We start from the raw sequence: 18,935 nt of genomic DNA on the forward strand, positions 1-18,935 counted from the left end.
TCTTGGATATAGCCTGGCACTTGTCTTCAGATGGCCTGGGTAATGCACTAGACAGTAGAAGCAGGTCCCTTAGACTAGGAAGAAACTTGTACCTCAAGAATCGCAGGAAGTGTTTCCTGGAGCTGAGGCACGAACTCTGTGAAGGACCAGAGGGGCTTCTTGCATTCAAAAAGGAGAGACGTTTGCAAGTAGTAACAGAACTGCTGAAAAAGGTTCCTCAGTGTTGGAGAAGAGAGTGGCTGTCTGTGTCTCTACTATCTTGGGCATTGATGTGAATCATGAGGAATATTATTTCTTAACTGTCTCTAAATTTACCAGAGGCTGCTAAACTGATTTGAGCGATACCATTACTGATGCCAAAATCTATGAAATAATAGGTTTCTAAGTATTTCAGTCAATGAAGTATCATGATGATTCTTGGCTCTGTAGTCACTTCTGGCTGTAATAGCTGAATTCGTAGGTTTTTGCAAAATCTATGTGGGGGTAAAGTGTCCTGTTTTAGCTAAAGAGACAGTTTTTTCTTTTGGGTGATGTGAGGGTGGGAAAGAATAACCATGGGTGCCAGGTGATTGGGAATGAGGTGGTGGTAGAAGGCTCAACAAACAAATGTATAGAGTGCCAGTAAGAAAAGGCCATTCAGTGTGCTGATCTTTCATTCAGAAGGATGTTAAAAGAGATGCAGAAGGAAATATCTTCAGTGAGATGTCCTGTATTCTACTCTTAGACCCCTCTCTGAAATAGCCAACTCTGGGCTTAATGTCTGGAACTTCTAACTAGTCAACAGGCTCTTACCTGTCCCTCACCTTGACATCATGGTGGCTAGTTCTGATGGTTCCTCACATATTTCAGGAATCCCACAACATTATTTTCAATTATTTTTTGCTTGCTGTCCATCTAGTCCCATGATGATTGCATTCTTAGCTATGCAGTTGGCTCATCCTCAACAAAAAAGAGTAGGAATTAGCTCCCACTGAGGTGCAGCCTACCTCGTTTTAAGAGAGAAGGGAATTTTTTTATAGAAAAGCATTAACAGGTTTGAAGTAATCTTGGTTTGAAGCAAGATAGGACCCATAATGTGGATCCTGTGCCCAAAAGCCTGTGTTGCTTTAATCAAGCTTTTGTGATGAAACTGAAGGGCAAATGTTTGCTCTCTCTCTAGAAAGCGTAGTGTTCATGTTGTGTTGTTGAATACTCAAGAGAATTGTGACATTTTCACATATTTATCAAACAAGTTACCTGGAAAAACTAGGCAAAAAAATGGTTAACTACAGAGTAAATAAGAATTTGTACAGCTAAAATGGAGAAGAGCTTATACTAGAGCTGCTGCCTTCAAGTACGCTCCCTTTGTCTTGAGTCCTGTAACTTGTTTCCTTCTAGCTCATTAGACTGCTTGTCTAGGATCACCATACTAACTCTGCTTCTGATTTTGCAGATTTTTTTTAGACTGGAGATTTGTGGGATAATATGGTGATTATGTCACATTTAGAAATTCTTACAGACTGGATGACCAGTCGAGGATTGCTAAGGATAGATCCTTTCTGGTACAAATACCCGTAGGGCTATAATATTTTAGCTGTGCTCATGGTCTGACCCTCTGTCTACAGAACCTATATTAAAGATTTGTACTTGCAGTGTAACCTTTCCTGACAGACTCAGATGGCAAAACACCACTTCCTCCTTGTCCTCTAGTTTTAAACCTTGCAGAAAGGTCTTTTTAATGCTTATATATATAAATAAAACTTCAGTTTCCTTATTTTAATCTTAAAAATGCCATTTTCTACTTTATTAACAGGCAGTGCTATTATGCTTCCTTTCTTCGTATGAGTGCAGTTCATACAGAAAAAGCCTTTCGTGATCTGTGTGCTCCAGTTTGCAGAAAGAGATGCATTGGCTATGCCTGGTTGCTGGCCTGAGGAGTTTTTCTGGCCACATGCCCACTGTTTAGTAGATTGCTCTTGAAATATTTCCTAGAATGCCTCCCCTTTCAACCTCCCTGAAAACAACATGCCTTCTGTTGGAGTTTCATGGGAAAACACAGCCCTGTAGAATACTTCTGTGATTCTTTTTACCTACCAGGTCCTCATAGCTCCAATGCTGATGAGTATCTCTTCCACTCCACTCCTAGTTTCAGGCTTTTTAGTTGCTGTTTGAGTCTCTTTTGTTATAAAATGCCAATCGTTCTGCAATATTCAAAGAATGTTTGTAAAATCTATAGGAGGAAGACGATGTGCTTCATGCAGAGCACTTCTTCAGCTCCTGTTGAACCTAATTGTAGTGCAAATACTGAATCTTAAAATTCATTGCCCAAATTTGAAAGGACTGGTTGCAAACTTCTTTTGAAATAGATTTATACCAGATCATAGTATATGCTGACAGATACTGGAATAGTTCATGTTATTCTAAAAAGAAGCCCTTCTGCACATCATTGTCTGACTAGCCACAGTTTTGTATCCTGAAATCTCTTTGCTTCTTTCTACATTTTCTATATTGCCTCAAATATATTGGTGGCCTTCATCTCCAAGTGCACCCTGTCACAAGTTTCTAGTAATTTAGGTAGGTCTGAACCTAACTGTTTTAGGTTAATTGAGTTTTTCTTCCATTGATTTAAATGGGAACAGAATCAAGTTCTTAAAATGTCACAGCATCCTCTTCTTTAGTGTATTTAAGTTCATTTGTAGTAGAGCAAGGAAGGAAATAAAATAGCATCCACCTGATCTTATTTCCAGTTCTTACTTTGCCAGTGCATTCTGTTTTTCAGTGATGTAAACATATCCTTCTTCTGAATGGGTAAGCTGAAGGCAAGCATTGGACACTGCTTATTATTTGCCTATGGCTATGAGAAGGCATTTTATTTTGTCAAAATGAAGGCAATGCGCTTGTTTGTGGGGAAATTAATTTTGGTGTAATGAAGAGTGTAATGCTTGTGAGCATGAACGGTATGCAGTATTTATCTCATACAGTTTAAAGTTATTATTTTCACTGAGACAAGAAGTGCATATGGAAAGGGAACTTCAGCAAGAAGCAAGTGAAGTAAATTTTCAATTATATAAATATAATTGAAAAGATGCTTTCTGAGATAATGACCTGAATTCCCTCCTGTTCTGAAGCTTCTCTATCAGAACCTTCTAGTAAAAAGTCACTTCATATCAACCATTATTTTATACTTTTTCTTTATGTTGACAAGATTAATATAGGTCTTTGAATAAATAAGAGTCAGACTACATGACTACATATGTTTTTTTTTCAAAAATGGACTGCCAACAAGTAACATATCTCTCAGAACTATGCATATTAATAAATATTGCCTCAGTTCTTTCTACTTAGTTTTGATGCTTTGCTTTTCCTTACAATGCAGTAAGGAAAAATATAACACAGTATAGCGTGTACCTGGGCTGATCTGACTGGTGGACTGGACATGGGAAAGTGGGCACTGTATTCCAATTAACAGGGTAAATCAATAGGGTAAATTATTAAATTATTCTGTGTGAGGTCCTAGCCAAATCCTTCCTGTTTGAGTTAGCATGACTGTCTCAACATGGCACTTGCTTTGGCCTGTAAATGTGTGCATCGTAGTAAGTACATCAAAAAAGAACTCACATTGTACCAACAGAAAAATGTGTAAGAGGGCATTAACGTGTAAAATAAACAACTTTATAGAGTTAAGTTGTAATGCAGGATACATTGACAAACCAAAAATGTGTTGAGAACCTTCACTCACAGACTTGCAGCATTTTGCTATAATTGTAAAGCAGTAGCAGTGTTTTCACTGCTCTAAAAGACACAGCCCTTATTGCAGGATGCTTTGTACCTAACAGACAATTATGAAAAAACAAAACACGCCATAGAAGACAGATAGGAAGACTGGAGATAGAAGTTATCTTACATATAGAATTTTGGTTTATTTGTTGGGGTTTTTTTACTTTGTTTCAACAATACCTTTATTCTTTTTCTGTATATGATCTGCATAGTTTACATGTACATAAAAAAGAGGAACTGGCTTGAATGTAAATGTAAAAAGCAAAAAGACTTAGAGGTAAGACTGAAAAATCATAACTGACATACTGGGTCAGATTTTTCTTTTGGATGCACACAGCTTTCACTAAGGACAGAATGCATGCGGGTATTGCTTCGCCCTAAGACACATGCTACTCCAATTCCCGAAGGCAAAATTAGGTTCTCATTGAGCGTGGCTCCACTGCTGTCCATCCTTGAGCGAGAGTCCTGCTGAATTCAGAGTAAATTCTTGATTTTGTCTTTTTGAGACCTACTCCATTTCTGCTTTTATAGATGCTATACCTCAGTACTTGTGTTGCAAGCTGGCATCAGTTTTCCTCAGTTACCAAAATAGCCCCAAATCACTGTTACAAGGTCTGAGGCTGTATTCTTGGTGTGTAGTGTAAAATTTATTATCTATCTGGTCTGTTTTCTACTTTCATAGTGTGATATTTTGCCACCAGTGTGCCACTTAACCAAATGGAGAATAAGCTGCAATTTACACTCAGAAGATATCCTGACAGAAGTGATATCGTGCCTGCTGCCTGCAGCAATTTAGTGTAGTCAAGCTATGGCCTCCCTCTGTCCTGCTGTGTGCTTTTCTCTTTGCCTACATAACAGAGGACTACTGCTATCAAGGAGACAGAAGAATGATCCTGAGGAAAGAATCTGGGCCTTTAAAAAAGAAATGTTACTGTATTCAAAACACAGAATTTGTAGTAAACTTAACACTTAGCAATATCATGATTAGCGATTACTATTTTTGTAATAGAAAAATTGAGGCATAAATTGCTTTCATTTTCAGTCTGATAGAATGGTGTTCTTTCTCTGTGGGTTTTTGGCTAGACTTATGGCTCATCTGATATTTATGTATTCTTCCCAACAGGATTATAGAGTTAACATCTTTCTAAGACAGAAGTGGAATGATCCCAGACTCAAACTGCCCAATGACTGGAGAGGTTCAGATACGCTGACAGTGGACCCAACAATGTTTAAATGTCTTTGGAAGCCAGACTTATTCTTTGCAAATGAAAAAAACGCTAACTTTCATGATGTCACACAAGAAAATATCCTTCTTTTTATATTTCGGGATGGAGATGTCCTAGTCAGCATGAGGTATTTTATTGATATATTTCTACTTTTTGTTAAAATGACTTGATACAACATATATTTGCTGTGTTAGACTTAGTTACCTATGCAGTTTATGACTAATGTTTAAATTTTAATTTGTATGACAGTTTATAAACAATACTACAATAAATTAAATGTGTGTAAAGAAATCAGATGAAGCAAGTCAGTTGATAGCACAGCAAGTACTAGAAGTGTGAAGTGTATGTATGTTTGTATGTCATGTTAAGCTAACACATTAAGGCAACTAGTATTATTGAAAACAAAATTTAAACCATTTTGATAATTGCTTAGATTCCTGGAAGCAAAATGAAATGGTTATGATATCTGAAGTAAACCCTTCAGCAAAACAATATAATTTGCACAGCACTTGAATTTCTTCATCAAGTAAAGAAAATTATGTTTACTTACTAATTATATAGGGAAAGGCAGAAATTACAAAATGTATGAATATGAATGTTTTGTAAAAGTACTGGGACATAGTCCTGATTAAGTTCTGTGCCTTACTGGATACAGATTTTTTCAGAAGACCCAAAAGTATTGTTTAATTTCATTGCAATTAACACATACTTTTTTTGTGGTTTGACTTGGTTTATCAAAAGTGTAAACCATACCATAGAAATAATCATCCACTAAAAATAGCAAATTGATTGATTAAATGGATCTCATAGTGAATTACAGATCTGGAGAGTTTATAGACACAATGATTTGTAGAGATTAGGCTCAATTTCCTAACAGTGAATTTTCTTCTGGTGTGAACTGGAACATGTGTCCCTGATAGAGAAAAAAATTGTTACCCAGATATACGGCAACTTTACCATCAAGAGGGAAACACTTCTGAAATTGTGGTCACATAAGCTATTTCTTCCTGGAGTAGAACTGGCTAGAAAAAAGAAAGAGTATGGGAGAGTCTGGGTTCTTTTTTACCTGTTCTAAAACAGGATGACAAAACTCAATCTCAAGACTTTTGCTGACAGTGATCAGAAAATAAAATATATTGGGCAATCAAAGCATTTAATTTGGCTCGCTCTGAAGGTCCTGATTCTGATTTCAGTTGTTTCTGTAGCAAGTTTCGAAGTCTGTAGAAATTAATATTTCAAAATAGAAAATAACTTTCAGCTATAAAAGAAACTTCCCATTTGAAATAGCAAATATTAAATGAAACATTGAAACTTTTCTCCAAATATTTTTCCAAGTTGCAGCTATTGCAATGAGCTTATTTCAGTCGATCGGTTAGGTTAGCGAATCGTGAATGTTGAGTGAATACTAAAAGAAGTGTTTCTGATGGAAAAATTCTTCTCTGAAAACTTCCAAATAGCAAAACCAAATTCAATAAAGTTTGCAATTAATGTCATCCTTTAAAAATACTCAGTTGATTTTAATAGAACAGTATGTTCAAAAATGATGTGTATGCAGGTAAGATTAATTTTTTGAAGCATTGTGGTTTGGTGACATGCTACTAAGATTTTCATTTTAAAAAATATATAATTACTATGCCTTGTATTTTTAGCTTACAGAGATATTATCACATGTAAATGAAAGAATCTCCAGTTATCAAAATACATGAAAGACAAAATGCATGTAAAAGAAAGCTCTTACTGCATAAATTTTGAAAACTTAGTTAAGAATTAGGAAACTGAATGTAGGAATAAGCAGCCAGTGCTTACATGAAGGGAAGTAAGCAGTAGAATCTCACATAAAAATCTCTTCTGGTTCCTGTGCTGTTCAACATAAATCATCTGGATAAAGGGGTGAACTGTGAATTGACAGGCAGTTTTCACGATGTCAAAATATTCAGGATAGTAAAGATAAGAGACAACAGTGAGAATTACAAATAAATCTAATGACAAGGCAACAAAATATGAGATGAAATTCAATGTAAATAACTGAAAATTATGCACATGGAAAAAATATTTTAACTTTACATAAAAACTGATTAATTTTGAGGTGGTTATTACCAGCTAGGAAAACAGCCTTTGCCTAGTAGTGGCTAGTTCTCTGAAAATGTCAGCTAATGGCTCAGTACTGGTTGAGAAAGTTAATTGAATTCTAGGAGGTATTAGGGATTAAAGAGAACGTCATGCCACTCTATAAATTCATGCTGTGCTTGCATCTTGAATACAAGATGCAGTTCTGGTCTTCCCACTGCAAGAAGAGAGGCAAGGATGGTGAAAGGTAAGGAACAACATCCTTTGTAAAGAACAGCAAAGCAAGGCAGAACTTTTCAGACTGGAAAAAACAAGTTAATTGAGGTGGTGACACAGAGGTCTCTAAATCATGAATGCACAGACAGAATGGATGAACATTGATTTTTCACCTTCTTTTCCAGTAAAAGAACTATGAGACAGTCTCAAAATAAATAAAAGGAGATTATTAGAGTGTGTGCAGCTTAGCTGTGGCATTCCTTGCTGCAGGATGCTATGCATGATTAAAGTTTACAGGGATTCCAGAAAGCAACTGGAAGCAAAGCAGCTTCTTGGAGGGGAAAAAAAAATAAATCTGTTGAAGTCTCTTAAGTACTGAAGCGTCACTTCTGGTTTAGAAAGTCCTTGAGGTGCAGCTTTCAGGCTGCTGGATATCTGGTGAAATAGCATTTCCTGATTGCTGTAGTCTCATATCCTTCTTCAGGGGTCTACCATTGGCCACTGCTGGAGACAGGATTCTGTTTGGTTATTCTTATGACCTATATGTATTTTGTCATGTATTAGTAGGTCCCTAATTTGTGAACTACTGTATGTTTAAAACTCTCAATAAAATTTTATTCTCAGATTGCTAGAGATACCTCAGTTCCAAACTGCTACTTATTATAACTTTAATTACATTTTTCAGCTATTTTAGAAGCTGAAAATGGAATACCTGTGGGGTTTTTTTAATTGCAGTCTACTGCTTACATGGCAGCTCACACTTTTAAGATTAAATTTCTGTATTTTCAGATTATCTATTACTCTGTCTTGCCCTTTGGACTTGACCTTGTTTCCTATGGATACACAGCGCTGCAAGATGCAATTGGAAAGCTGTATGTAAATCAGTCTTTTCATAAAAACAGTTGCCTTCTAGGCATGCCTGAGAATCAAACAAAAAAAAAAGATCAATTCTGTATTGTTCATGTCAACATTTTTAATGAATCTTGAATTTAATATTCACTGGTTCCTGCTAGCATACATTTCCCTATCAAAAATGTTTCTGATGGTTATGGCGCCATGCACTCTGTTTTTAGCTTTCGCTATCAAACATAATGACAATTGATGAGTTTTATAAAAAGATTTACAATAAACTTAGTAAAATGGAAACACACATAATTTGTCAAAAAGGATCCATGGTTTCCCTACGTAGTTTTAACTTCCACAACCTTTGTAGGTTGTTGGGAGTCCAGTTTATCCCCTTGTACTGATGATGCATGGTATTGTTTGAATCTCTTTTCATACGGTACCAGAGAAAAAGTATTTGATGCCAATACATTGAGCGTGTTTAGTATGAAACCTTTTGAAAGTAGTTTTAAGATGTATTGTGGATGTAATCAGGCATCTCTCCCAGTCCTTCCATGGTCTCCAGGTGATTTGATCTTATGAAGGGGAAGCCAGGTCTCATCTCTGAAGGGCTTCATGCCATGCTGGAAGTAACAGCCGAAATGTTTCTGAAACCCATCTTCTTTCCTACTCGCCGAGTACAAGGGTGTCTACTGCAGTACAGCCTTTTCCCAGAGCTCCAGCCCTTAGTGATTCCACTTTCATGGCAATCTGTTTTGCTGTGTAAAGACAAGTGTGAAGCAGAGAGAAGGAAGGTGGCTTGGTACTCCAGCCCATTCCTGCTAGAATACAAACGCGTTGTTCAGTTGTTACGCCACCACGTCCAGTGGGGAAGGTGAGGTTAGGGAAGGGAAGACAAAAGTAAGGAAAGAGCAAGGTTAATCAAAGCTGAGCAGGGCATCCCAGTGAGAACAAGGGTAATAATAATAAGGGTATCAGAGCTTTACAATTTAGTTTTAGATTGCCAGCATTTACCTTTAGAATTGTACTGTGTCCATAGAAGGTTTACCCATCACTAATATGTTTATACTTTAGCTGAAGTAAACTCTTACTGTAAACCCAAATCACTTTGGAGTTAAACTGGAATTAGACAGTAATATTAATGGAAGTTTGCTCAAGCTTTCTCAGTCTTGGTTGCTTTACAAGCATGGCAAGGTATAGTTATTCAAGGAAGAGCTGCTCATAAAAAAATTCTCAATAACTTCATTTAAACAACCTTATTATCTCTTCCCATGCCAAGTTGATATATTCAAATTCAGGAGGAAATTGCACTTTTGGAAAGACAGTGTGCACTAAACTTTCTTCTACCTTTTAATTCAGTTGTCAAATGTAAGAGTGGTACCCATGACCTCCAGCCTGTCCATCCAGTTCCAGCAGTGGGCCTGCTTTCCCTGTTAGCCATTGGCAGTTTTATTATACTTAAGTTATTTTCAAATCAATATTTTGTTTATAGTTGCTAGATTTCCAAAACAAAAAAGACCACTAGTTTTTACTAAGCTGTTGTCGTATCTGCAGTTGTGATCTCCAGTTCTACACATTCCCTATAGACAAAATTTTCACTGTCCAGTAACTGTTATTATAGAGGATCTGGGCAGTTTTGTAATTTGCTGTATGTTGTAAGGGGGTGAGACTGATTTTATGAATGAAGATTAGAACAACTAGGGTTTTTTTAATGTTATCTTCCATCATGGAGCTTTGAGATACTGTGATTTTCATGAAGTTGGTTCGAATCAGAGAGAAGTTAGCTTATGAACAGTTTACCTTTTTTAATCTCAGCTGTTTTTCAAATACATAAAAATTTATGCCTAATGCCTCCAGAAAAAGAACAATTCTTTAAACATTTTTCAGAGGCTTTGAATTGCAAAATGCTGCATTCCAACTTCATCTTTTTTATGTTTCCCCATCTCTGTTCCCATTTAACACACATTATCTCTGTTCAAATTAAGTTAATCATTAATAAACAGAAGAAAGCAGATAAATGGCATATAAATTCATTATTATGACTGCATATTTAATTAATATTGCTTTATGCTTCAATATTGTGAGCCTAACTTTCACTGCCTCTTACTTAGTGGTGTTGTATATATCATGGTTTAGACACTCAGATGTCTACTGAAGTCTGTCCATACTCAGGAGATCATGAAGGCACTGAATTGATTTCAGTAGGACTACGCATCTACTTAAATTCCTGGTCACATATTTCCTAAATGGCAACGCTTTCATGAATCAGGGCCTTTAATCTGAACAATTAAGCAGAGAAGTTGTTTTACACAAAAGCCAGGATTCATCACAGTAATTGAGTTGTTCAATTCTTTTGAAGTTACTAGGACTTGTGAGTGCTGTTTAAGTTCAGTGTATTTTTCATGCTTTGCTGAAGTTGAGTATGAATGAATGTAGAGTCTTCAAAGCTGTGGAGAACAGAGCTTTGCTTAAGCACTGTAACAAACATCTCTTAATCAGTGTAGTATTGCTGATAATGTAATGTTCCACCCACCAAGTCCTAATTTAGGCCTACATAAAAATTCAGTTGTGGATTATTTCGTTTTTGTATGTAATTCTTTGAACAAGAAATAGAAAGAAAAAGAGCAAAAGAAATACAATATATATATGTATGCTAGATTTTCTTGCAGAGTTTACTTTGGTGGTGATGGTTCTTTAAACAATTATTATTATTTTGTTCTTGTAGTTGGTTATACAACTGATGACTTACGGTTTATCTGGCAGTCTGGAGACCCTGTACAGCTGGAGAAAATTGCTCTGCCTCAGTTTGATATTAAAAAGGAGGATATCGAATATGGTAACTGTACCAAGTATTATAAAGGCACAGGTGGGTAATAGAAGTTATTTTCTTGGTAAAAAAAAAAGGTTAAGCTTCCTTCAATTACTGTTTAAGGTTAGTGGTTAATACTCCAGCACACGTCTGACATTATAATGGAGAAAATAGCTTACATTTAACAAACCAGTAGTTCATATTATAGTAACTATCACATATAATTACTGCAAACTAATTAAAATATAGAAAAATCTACGTTGAAGATGAAATTAAATACTTTTCTTGGTTTTGCTTACATGTGTTCTGATCTTACTATCACCATTTTGTTTCTATAGTCTTAATAAATTTTTATGCTTGTAAATCCTTTTCTGATAGGATGTTCACACAGATTTATGCCAGTTGCAGCAAAGTAGGTTAATTTTGGTTTTCTGGTTCCGCTTTTGTTCCAGAAGTGGATAGTATTAAAGTGTAACTTCAAATGTTGTGCCCTGCAGGTTCTTCCTTTGTCTAAGTGTTCTGGAAAGTCTATCATTACAGAAAGCTGCTTACAGTCCTCAGCTCTGTATTTATTCAATCCTGTGATTATTTTCTGAGTATGGGCACAAATTTATCCAATGGTTTCAGTACTCTGGCTTCTAATGATTTATGTTTTCTACCTTGATTGATTCCTGCCTATAATTATATCCAAACTACTCACACTGTAGCAACCACAAGACTTTCTATAACAACAGAAGTCAGCAGGGAGTATTTTAGTCAGTGCTCTTGCAATACATGAATAAATCTCCCGTTAGAGCTCAACGAGGATGACAGTGGCACTGCAGCTTCTGAGGAGCCTCTGCAAGTTTCTCGATGATTCAGCTGAGGTCAAAGATGTGTTATTTGCAGTTGCTCCCAAGCTAGATCCTAAGTCTGAACAGATCATAGAATCATAGGATCATAAAATCATAGAATGGTTAGGGTTGGAACGGACCTTCAAAGGTCATCTAGTCCAACCCCCCTGCAAGGAGCAGGGACATCCCTGACTAGGTCAGGTTGCTCAGAGCCTCATCCAGGCTGGCCTTGAATGCTTCCAGAGGTGGGGCCTCCACCACCTTTCTGGGCAACCTGTTCCAGTGTTCTATAACCCGCATCGTAAAAAATTTTTTCCTAATTTCCAATCTAAATCTACCCCCCTCTATTTTAAAACCATTACCTCTCGTCCTATTGCAACAGGCCCTACTGAACAGCCTCTCCCCATCTTTCTTGTAGGCCCCCTTGAGGTACTGGAAGACCGCTATCAGGTCTCCCCGGAGCCTCTTCTTCTCCAGGCTGAACAGCCCCAACTCTCTCAGCCTGTCCTCATAAGAGAGGTGCTCCAGCCCTCTCAAGTAACCTTAGTAGATCTCGGAGTTAAGGAATTTAGCTTGAAAAAGTTAATGAAAATTGAAATGAGGTTTGTTTTTTAAGTGCAAAATGAGTGAGTCCTTAGCCTAACTATGTAATTCAGTATATCACATGATTTACCATTTGTAAATAATAGGAAATTAGCTCCCCTCAGGAAAATTCTGTGTTTGTGAAAGCACATCCAGCTGGTAGTGATTGCATTCAAATTTAAGCCTCGGTATGGTAAAAGTTTACTTAGCAGTTAAAAAAAAAATATTCTTAATTAAACAATGATTTTACTGAAAAAATAGGCTATAAAGTAGTGAAAAATTAAAGGGATGGATCTTGCAATTCCCAAATAAAATTCATACAAATGGGAAAGCTGGAAGACTTGGGTTCTGTTTGAGGGGAAAAGGCAATACTCAAGATTGCTATCTTGTTATTGAAGTTATCATGATAATTTTGAGTTTTGCCCTAAATCTAAAATCAAACATCTTAAAAAGTCTTTAGATATTTTAGGTATTTTTAGGAACCTTAAAGAAAAATCGAAGAATTTGACACTTTACTGTTAAACAGGAAAGAAAATCAGTAGTGTTCTCTGAAGTTTCAGCACTTTGTCACTACAAGTTGAAATTACACTGTGCAAAGTGCTCAGTAAAATTCCAGATTTTCTGTGTCTGTATGTAATTTGAACATTAAAGAAAGAAAATTAGCTGTCAGAGTGGGTGGAGTGACAGCATGAAAATTTTAAAAGCTTTCATAATTCTTTTATTGCAAATCCTTTTTGTTTTAAAATTAAGAACATCCATGTTAATCTCATGATCAAGACTAAAATTAATACTTTATTAATGTGAATGAAATATTTTAGTACTCTGAAGTCTTTTTAAAGGTCATTTTCAGTAATCAGTAGTTGTTTGATTTACTTTAAATCCCGATATTGAAGGTATTTTAAAAAGCAGATTTTGAACACATAGTTAAAATTAATTGAGGTGAGGATTTTGTCAGGTCATCAAGAGGCAGTGTTGCATTTACAAGCAAATTTTCAAATTTATGGCTTTTGTAGGAGATTATTGCCAATATCAGAGAACTTAATCTTTACTGCCTATTTACATCCACTGATGTTTTATCATTACTACTTAAGCAGAAAGAGGCTCAACAAATTTGGTATGACTTTTTGTGGCAATATTCAATATTTAAATATGCAAATTGCCTATTCTTTGTTTATCAAAATGGGCAATCAATACTATGCTCTGCCTCATGAAAGATGACACAAAGCCATACAGAATGTGTTTCTGACATAAAGCAAACAAATAATGATTTTGAAGGTGATTCCTCATTTGAAAATAAAACCTAAAAGTATCTGGAAACTGTTCAGAAATAGAGGGCAAATTTGTCAGACAACAGATTATTGAAGAGGATAGAATGAACTATGAAATACCATATAGTGTCTTCTACATAAAGAAATTTTTCCTTAATGTTTTATTGTTTTGCTGTTTTGATTATTGTGTGCCCAGACAGCACTTTGAAACTGACTTATAATTCTTCAGCACTTAATGGATAAAATATAGAAGATAGATATATGTATTTTTGACAGATTCTATCTTCTAAATCAGCTTTGCACCAACTTTATTTATAGATATAGACTGATCTGAATTTTGAAATTGCTGTAATATAACATTGGAATGCCTTTTCCGTGTGATAGAATAGTTTATGAGGTTATTTTTACAATGCTGTTCTGTTAATATTAACATAAGAATGCAAGTTCTGCTAACTGAGTGAAAATATGAACAGAATTTGTTTTCTGGTTATCGAACTTCCTGATCCATCTATTTATCTCCAGCAAAGCCTCTTGTATCTGCAGCTTTGTTTTTTACTGAATTTGTCTTATCTGGTATCTTAAATGTTTGGATGACTTAGATCCTCATTTTGGAATAGTTGAGGCAGTATTCCTTGTTTTCAAAATTTACAGTGTTTTTAGAGCCTTTTTTAAAAAGTCTGTACCAATTGTAGAAGTCACCTGTACCAGCTTTCAGTACTGAAGGAATCTCTGCTTAGATTCACATTCAGATCACCTCTTACCATTCTAAACTTTCTACACTGATATTTCTTAATTCCATCTTTTGCACAAATTAATGCTAAGTAGAATTTTCAGATGAGCTTAAGCTAGTATGACTGCGAGACCCCATTGGTTTTATCTGGACTGCATCTTGAAGCCAGCATCAAGATGAGAGTCACTTTAACTGCCTGTTACTGATGTGCTGTGAAAAGATGCAGAGTGCCTTATAGAGCACAGAGAGTGCCTGACCACACTTGGCATTAATGTAGTTCTGTGTTTTGAATGTTTTGGTTTTTTTAATTGAACTTTTTACCTTTATAAAGAAAATCAAATCATTGAACTTTTGCTCCTAACTTAAATAGAAAAAGGCCTAGAAGATATGGATCTGAAGAGGTTGACCTGCAAAGCACATTAAACATTAATGCATTTATTTCTTTAAAGGTTATTACACTTGTGTAGAAGTAATCTTCACTTTAAGAAGACAAGTTGGATTTTACATGATGGGTGTTTATGCTCCTACACTGCTAATTGTTGTTCTATCCTGGCTGTCATTCTGGATCAATCCTGATGCAAGTGCTGCAAGAGTCCCACTGGGTAACCTGCGTTTACACGTACCGTCCCAATCCACTTCAATGCCATTGAGCCATTCTCAGTTGCTTTGACAACATGACACTGGACACTGAAAGCAACTTCACTTCCATTATCCGCTCATCATTTTCACTGAAACGTCCTCATTCCTAGTCCTGTAAAATCCACCCACATTGAGGCTTCGCTTGATAATGGTTCCAGCACTTACATGGTAAGCACACTGTCTCTGCTCCTCTCAACCCAGACAAATCTGATCTTATTCATGTGTGCGTGATGCTGCAGACACTGTGGCAATATGCAGTTTATAGGAATTTGAACATCTGAATAATCAGAAAAAAAGTAGGAAGATGAGTAGGTCTCTAAATAGCTACCTTTTGGTGCAGTTTTTCTGAAGAGTAATAGAAACAGAATGTTGTCTGGAAGAGAATTAGCATCCTTGTTATCTGATTGGTTTTGTTCATTAGCGGCTCGGTTCATGAGAGTGCTTCAGGCTCATGCTTTCACACTACTCCACACAACGCAGTAGGCAGGCCCTTCATTTATTACAAGACAGTAGGACACAGGGTTAATCAAAACAATATTATCTTGACTAATTGGATTGTACATGGGACTCCAGCTCTTAGGTGGCCAAACCTGCTGATCCCAAGAGCTCAGTGAAATGCAGAGCCAGGCTTCTACATCCTGACACTTCTATTTGGATTCTCGGCCCATGCCATGACCACTCGTTCTCCATACTCTGGCCTCTCTATACTCTGGTGTTCCCTAGCGGTACTCCAGAAGTCCATACCCCTTATTTTCCAAATCTTTTTTTTTACATCCCAGGAGGTTCAGCGCACCTATTTTCAAGACCCCAGGGGTGCAGTTGCAGAATCCTTCCAGCCCCCTGTCTCCCTCAGAAGCCTCTTGCTCACACTTGAACCTCCGCACCTCCACAGGACATGAGTCCTGTGCAGCCTCACATGTGTTGATAAACACTGGAGACCCTTGGAGTCAGGACCTGACACATCACCTTACCAGTCCATGTCTGTGATCAGCAGAGTCTTGCAGTAGTGGGCAGCTGAAACCCCGGTGTAAGAGCCAGCTGGAGCAGGAAGGGTGCCTGCTGAGTTTTGCGAGGTGGAAAAGTGCCCACATACCCTCTGGCCTGAGCCCCACTGCTCCCATCTCAGGTCATCTAGCATGCGTCTTCCTCCTCCAGTGATACGACCAGCAAAATAAACTAAGAGCTGTAAAAAATCTGGAGAACCATGACTGGAGTGCTACTTTTGGCTTCTGAGTCAATGTTGGCTACCTTGCTCTAATTAAATGTAACAGACCCACTATTTAATTATATTTATTGTATCTTTTTTTTTAGGGGTCTGTTGCAGAATACAAATCAGCTTTGTTTTTCTTAACCTTTAGAAATATCAGTAGTTACTTGGGGAGGAGTTATAATCTCTATCAGTTTGATAGCAAGTAACAAATATAATAGCTTACCTTGGAAAGTAGCAAAAATACATTCCATAATGAGAAACATGAGAAGTTTTAAGAAAAAAAAAAGTGTAGGGAAAATGTAGCATGCCTTAACTTAAAAAGACAGAAACAAGAACTGGAAATATTTTTCATGTAGTGAGCTCCAATATCTTGAAAACGTGAGCTTTTTTCTGCCTTTATAATCCTGCACTTCAAATAGGTGACCAGATAGGCTTATTAATTATATATTAGAATGATAAGAAATATAGTGCTGATTTATGTAACGTGGATATCTGTGACTAAACATACATGCTTATTTATTGTTTATTTGTTTTCATTTATTATAAGTGTTTATTGGCTTTTATGTATTAGCATTTCTGAAATAATGCATTTTCAAAGATACTAACCATTGGCCTGGTTATGTGACTTTTCCTGGCTCCCCAGAGAAGCAAAGACTGCTAAATCTGACCATCCTTTAGTCATGAGTCAGTATTTAGTAACACAAGTTGATAGCACCGTCACTGGGGTAAGTTTTGTGTTTCTCCAGTTTGCAAGGGAATGACAAACTAACTCTTCTAGCTACATCCTTGAAGACAGTTGACCCTGAAATCTAACAAGATTAACATTTCTCTGTCAAGTGGATGATACCTAGTCGCAAAAAAAGGTGTCACCAATGGCCATTACACTCTCAATGGCTAGATACAGATCTCATTAGATGAGAAACTACTTTAGATTTACTTACAAATATCTTAATACAGTCATCCTTAGAATCAAGTATAGTGGGCTACTGCTTCCCATGGCTAGGCATCTCAGAAGTTTCTGGGTGATTTAGGGATACAAGATACTTTGCAAACCGGTAAGCAGAATATGTTTTTGTAGACTGATTAATGTTCTGGGAGGAGGCTGTATGTTTGAAGAAAAAGCCTTTGTCCATGTAGGAACCAAATAAGTTGCAACCCCTGTGACATTTCACACAGTTGGATCATCTGGTGGTAGGGAAGTCCACAAAGGACTGGTACCTAGACAGCTGTGGCTAAGTGACATAAAGGCTGATGTGACTGAACGCTTCTTTCTAATTAAATGATGGTGTTTCACCCTTTAATGAGCCGAACAGAAGACTCTCCAGGTGGACCGTGTGCCAGCATCTGTTTAAAAAATCCCTTTCTCTCCTTCAGTGCCATGTGATCCCCAAAGGGAGTGAGATCTTCCCTGGAGCTGCAGGGATCTGAGGGACATCTGACTTCTGTCCACACACAGTGGCCTGGCGGCATGTAGCATTAGTCCAGAGTGCAGATGGGGTAAAACAAAGTAACTGAAGGCTTGGAATAGCAACGATACATTCCACACATACAAAGGACAGCTAGATCTGAGGCTACGCACAACTCTGCCCCATCACTCCTGTTCTCAAATCTGTCTTAGTTCTAGTCATTTCATTTTATAAAATTGTAACAGATGTAGGGGCTCGGAGGAAGACATAAAAATACACATCAGAACTGTAGTATGAAGAAGGATTGCCAAGAGTATGTCTTTTAGTTTATGAAGTTTAGTGAGAGAAGAGAATGTGTTAGAGAGATTGAATTATAAGGAAACGAAGACATAATATTACATTTTTCAATAATATTACTGAGATGAAGCCAGACATTTTAAAGGCAGTAACATAAACCAGAAAATACTGTTTTACACAGCATATAATTAACCTGTGGAATTCACTGCCAGGAGATAGTGCTGAGGCCAGTAAGTTTGATGGATTCAAAAAAGGGAGATTTATTTATCTGACAGCACGTGCTGAAGTGCGTTGCTGGATTGGTACTTTCTGATATTATCCACATCTAACCTTAGGCTGTATTTTAAAAATAGTAGCTCTTTACAATCATGCTTTAGACTGTGAGCTAACTAACCTTACTGATAAGCTGAACTTTGCCATCGAGAGAGATGCCACGCTAGGAGCAAAAACACAGAAGTCCTTCCTAGAAAGGCCAGCTTTCCCTTTACTTTGCAAGTGTAGATGAACAAGCTCTGTCCCTTCCCTTTAGTGCTCCCTGAGAAGAAAAGCAGGATTTTTTGGTTTCACTTGACATTTATTTATTCATTCCCTGCACTCAGTTTAAGCCCTGGACTTGCAGGTATGTAGTGCAGCTGTTGCCGTAGGCGCAACTTACAACTCTGATACTAGGGTCTTCAGGGCGATGCCAACTCTGATCTGGCAGCAAAGAGTTGCTTAGTAGAATATTTCTGTGCTTCTATCTCACTTTATTGTTGTCTTGAAAACCTAGAAATTTCTTGGACTCTGAGAATGAACTTATAATCCTAGGAATCCAGGCAAATGGAACTTAGCAGCAGGTCACCATGACCTCAGTTGCTCTACTGAACTACTAGATGAAAGCACCACTAAAATATTTTCAACTAGTAGAATTTACAAGTTAGTTTGTAGAATTAAATTCAAGATTGTAAGATCTAGTATTTTAAGCTGTGCAAACTGATTGTACAAATGTTTTAAGCACCAGACATGATAATAATACTCACATATTAAGATAGTAAATGCTTGTAAAGTTAGTAG

The 18,935-nt window shown here is 36.9% G+C and overlaps 1 protein-coding gene across 2 annotated transcripts in view; it reads left to right on the forward strand.

The window, feature by feature from the left end:
• Positions 1-18,935, forward strand: part of GLRB (glycine receptor beta) — a 51,555-nt gene that overhangs the window by 18,432 nt on the left and 14,188 nt on the right. For both annotated transcript variants that reach the window (XM_086746428.1, XM_086746429.1), the window contains exons 5-8: positions 4,880-5,109; positions 8,055-8,137; positions 10,834-10,974; positions 14,780-14,932. In XM_086746428.1, coding sequence (XP_086602554.1) covers positions 4,880-5,109; positions 8,055-8,137; positions 10,834-10,974; positions 14,780-14,932 — 607 coding nt within the window. The remainder of the gene's footprint in view (positions 1-4,879; positions 5,110-8,054; positions 8,138-10,833; positions 10,975-14,779; positions 14,933-18,935) is intronic.

This window comes from Chlamydotis macqueenii, chromosome 4, assembly GCF_036417535.1.
Source record: "Chlamydotis macqueenii isolate bChlMac1 chromosome 4, bChlMac1.mat, whole genome shotgun sequence".
Taxonomy (NCBI): Eukaryota; Metazoa; Chordata; class Aves; order Otidiformes; family Otididae; genus Chlamydotis; species Chlamydotis macqueenii.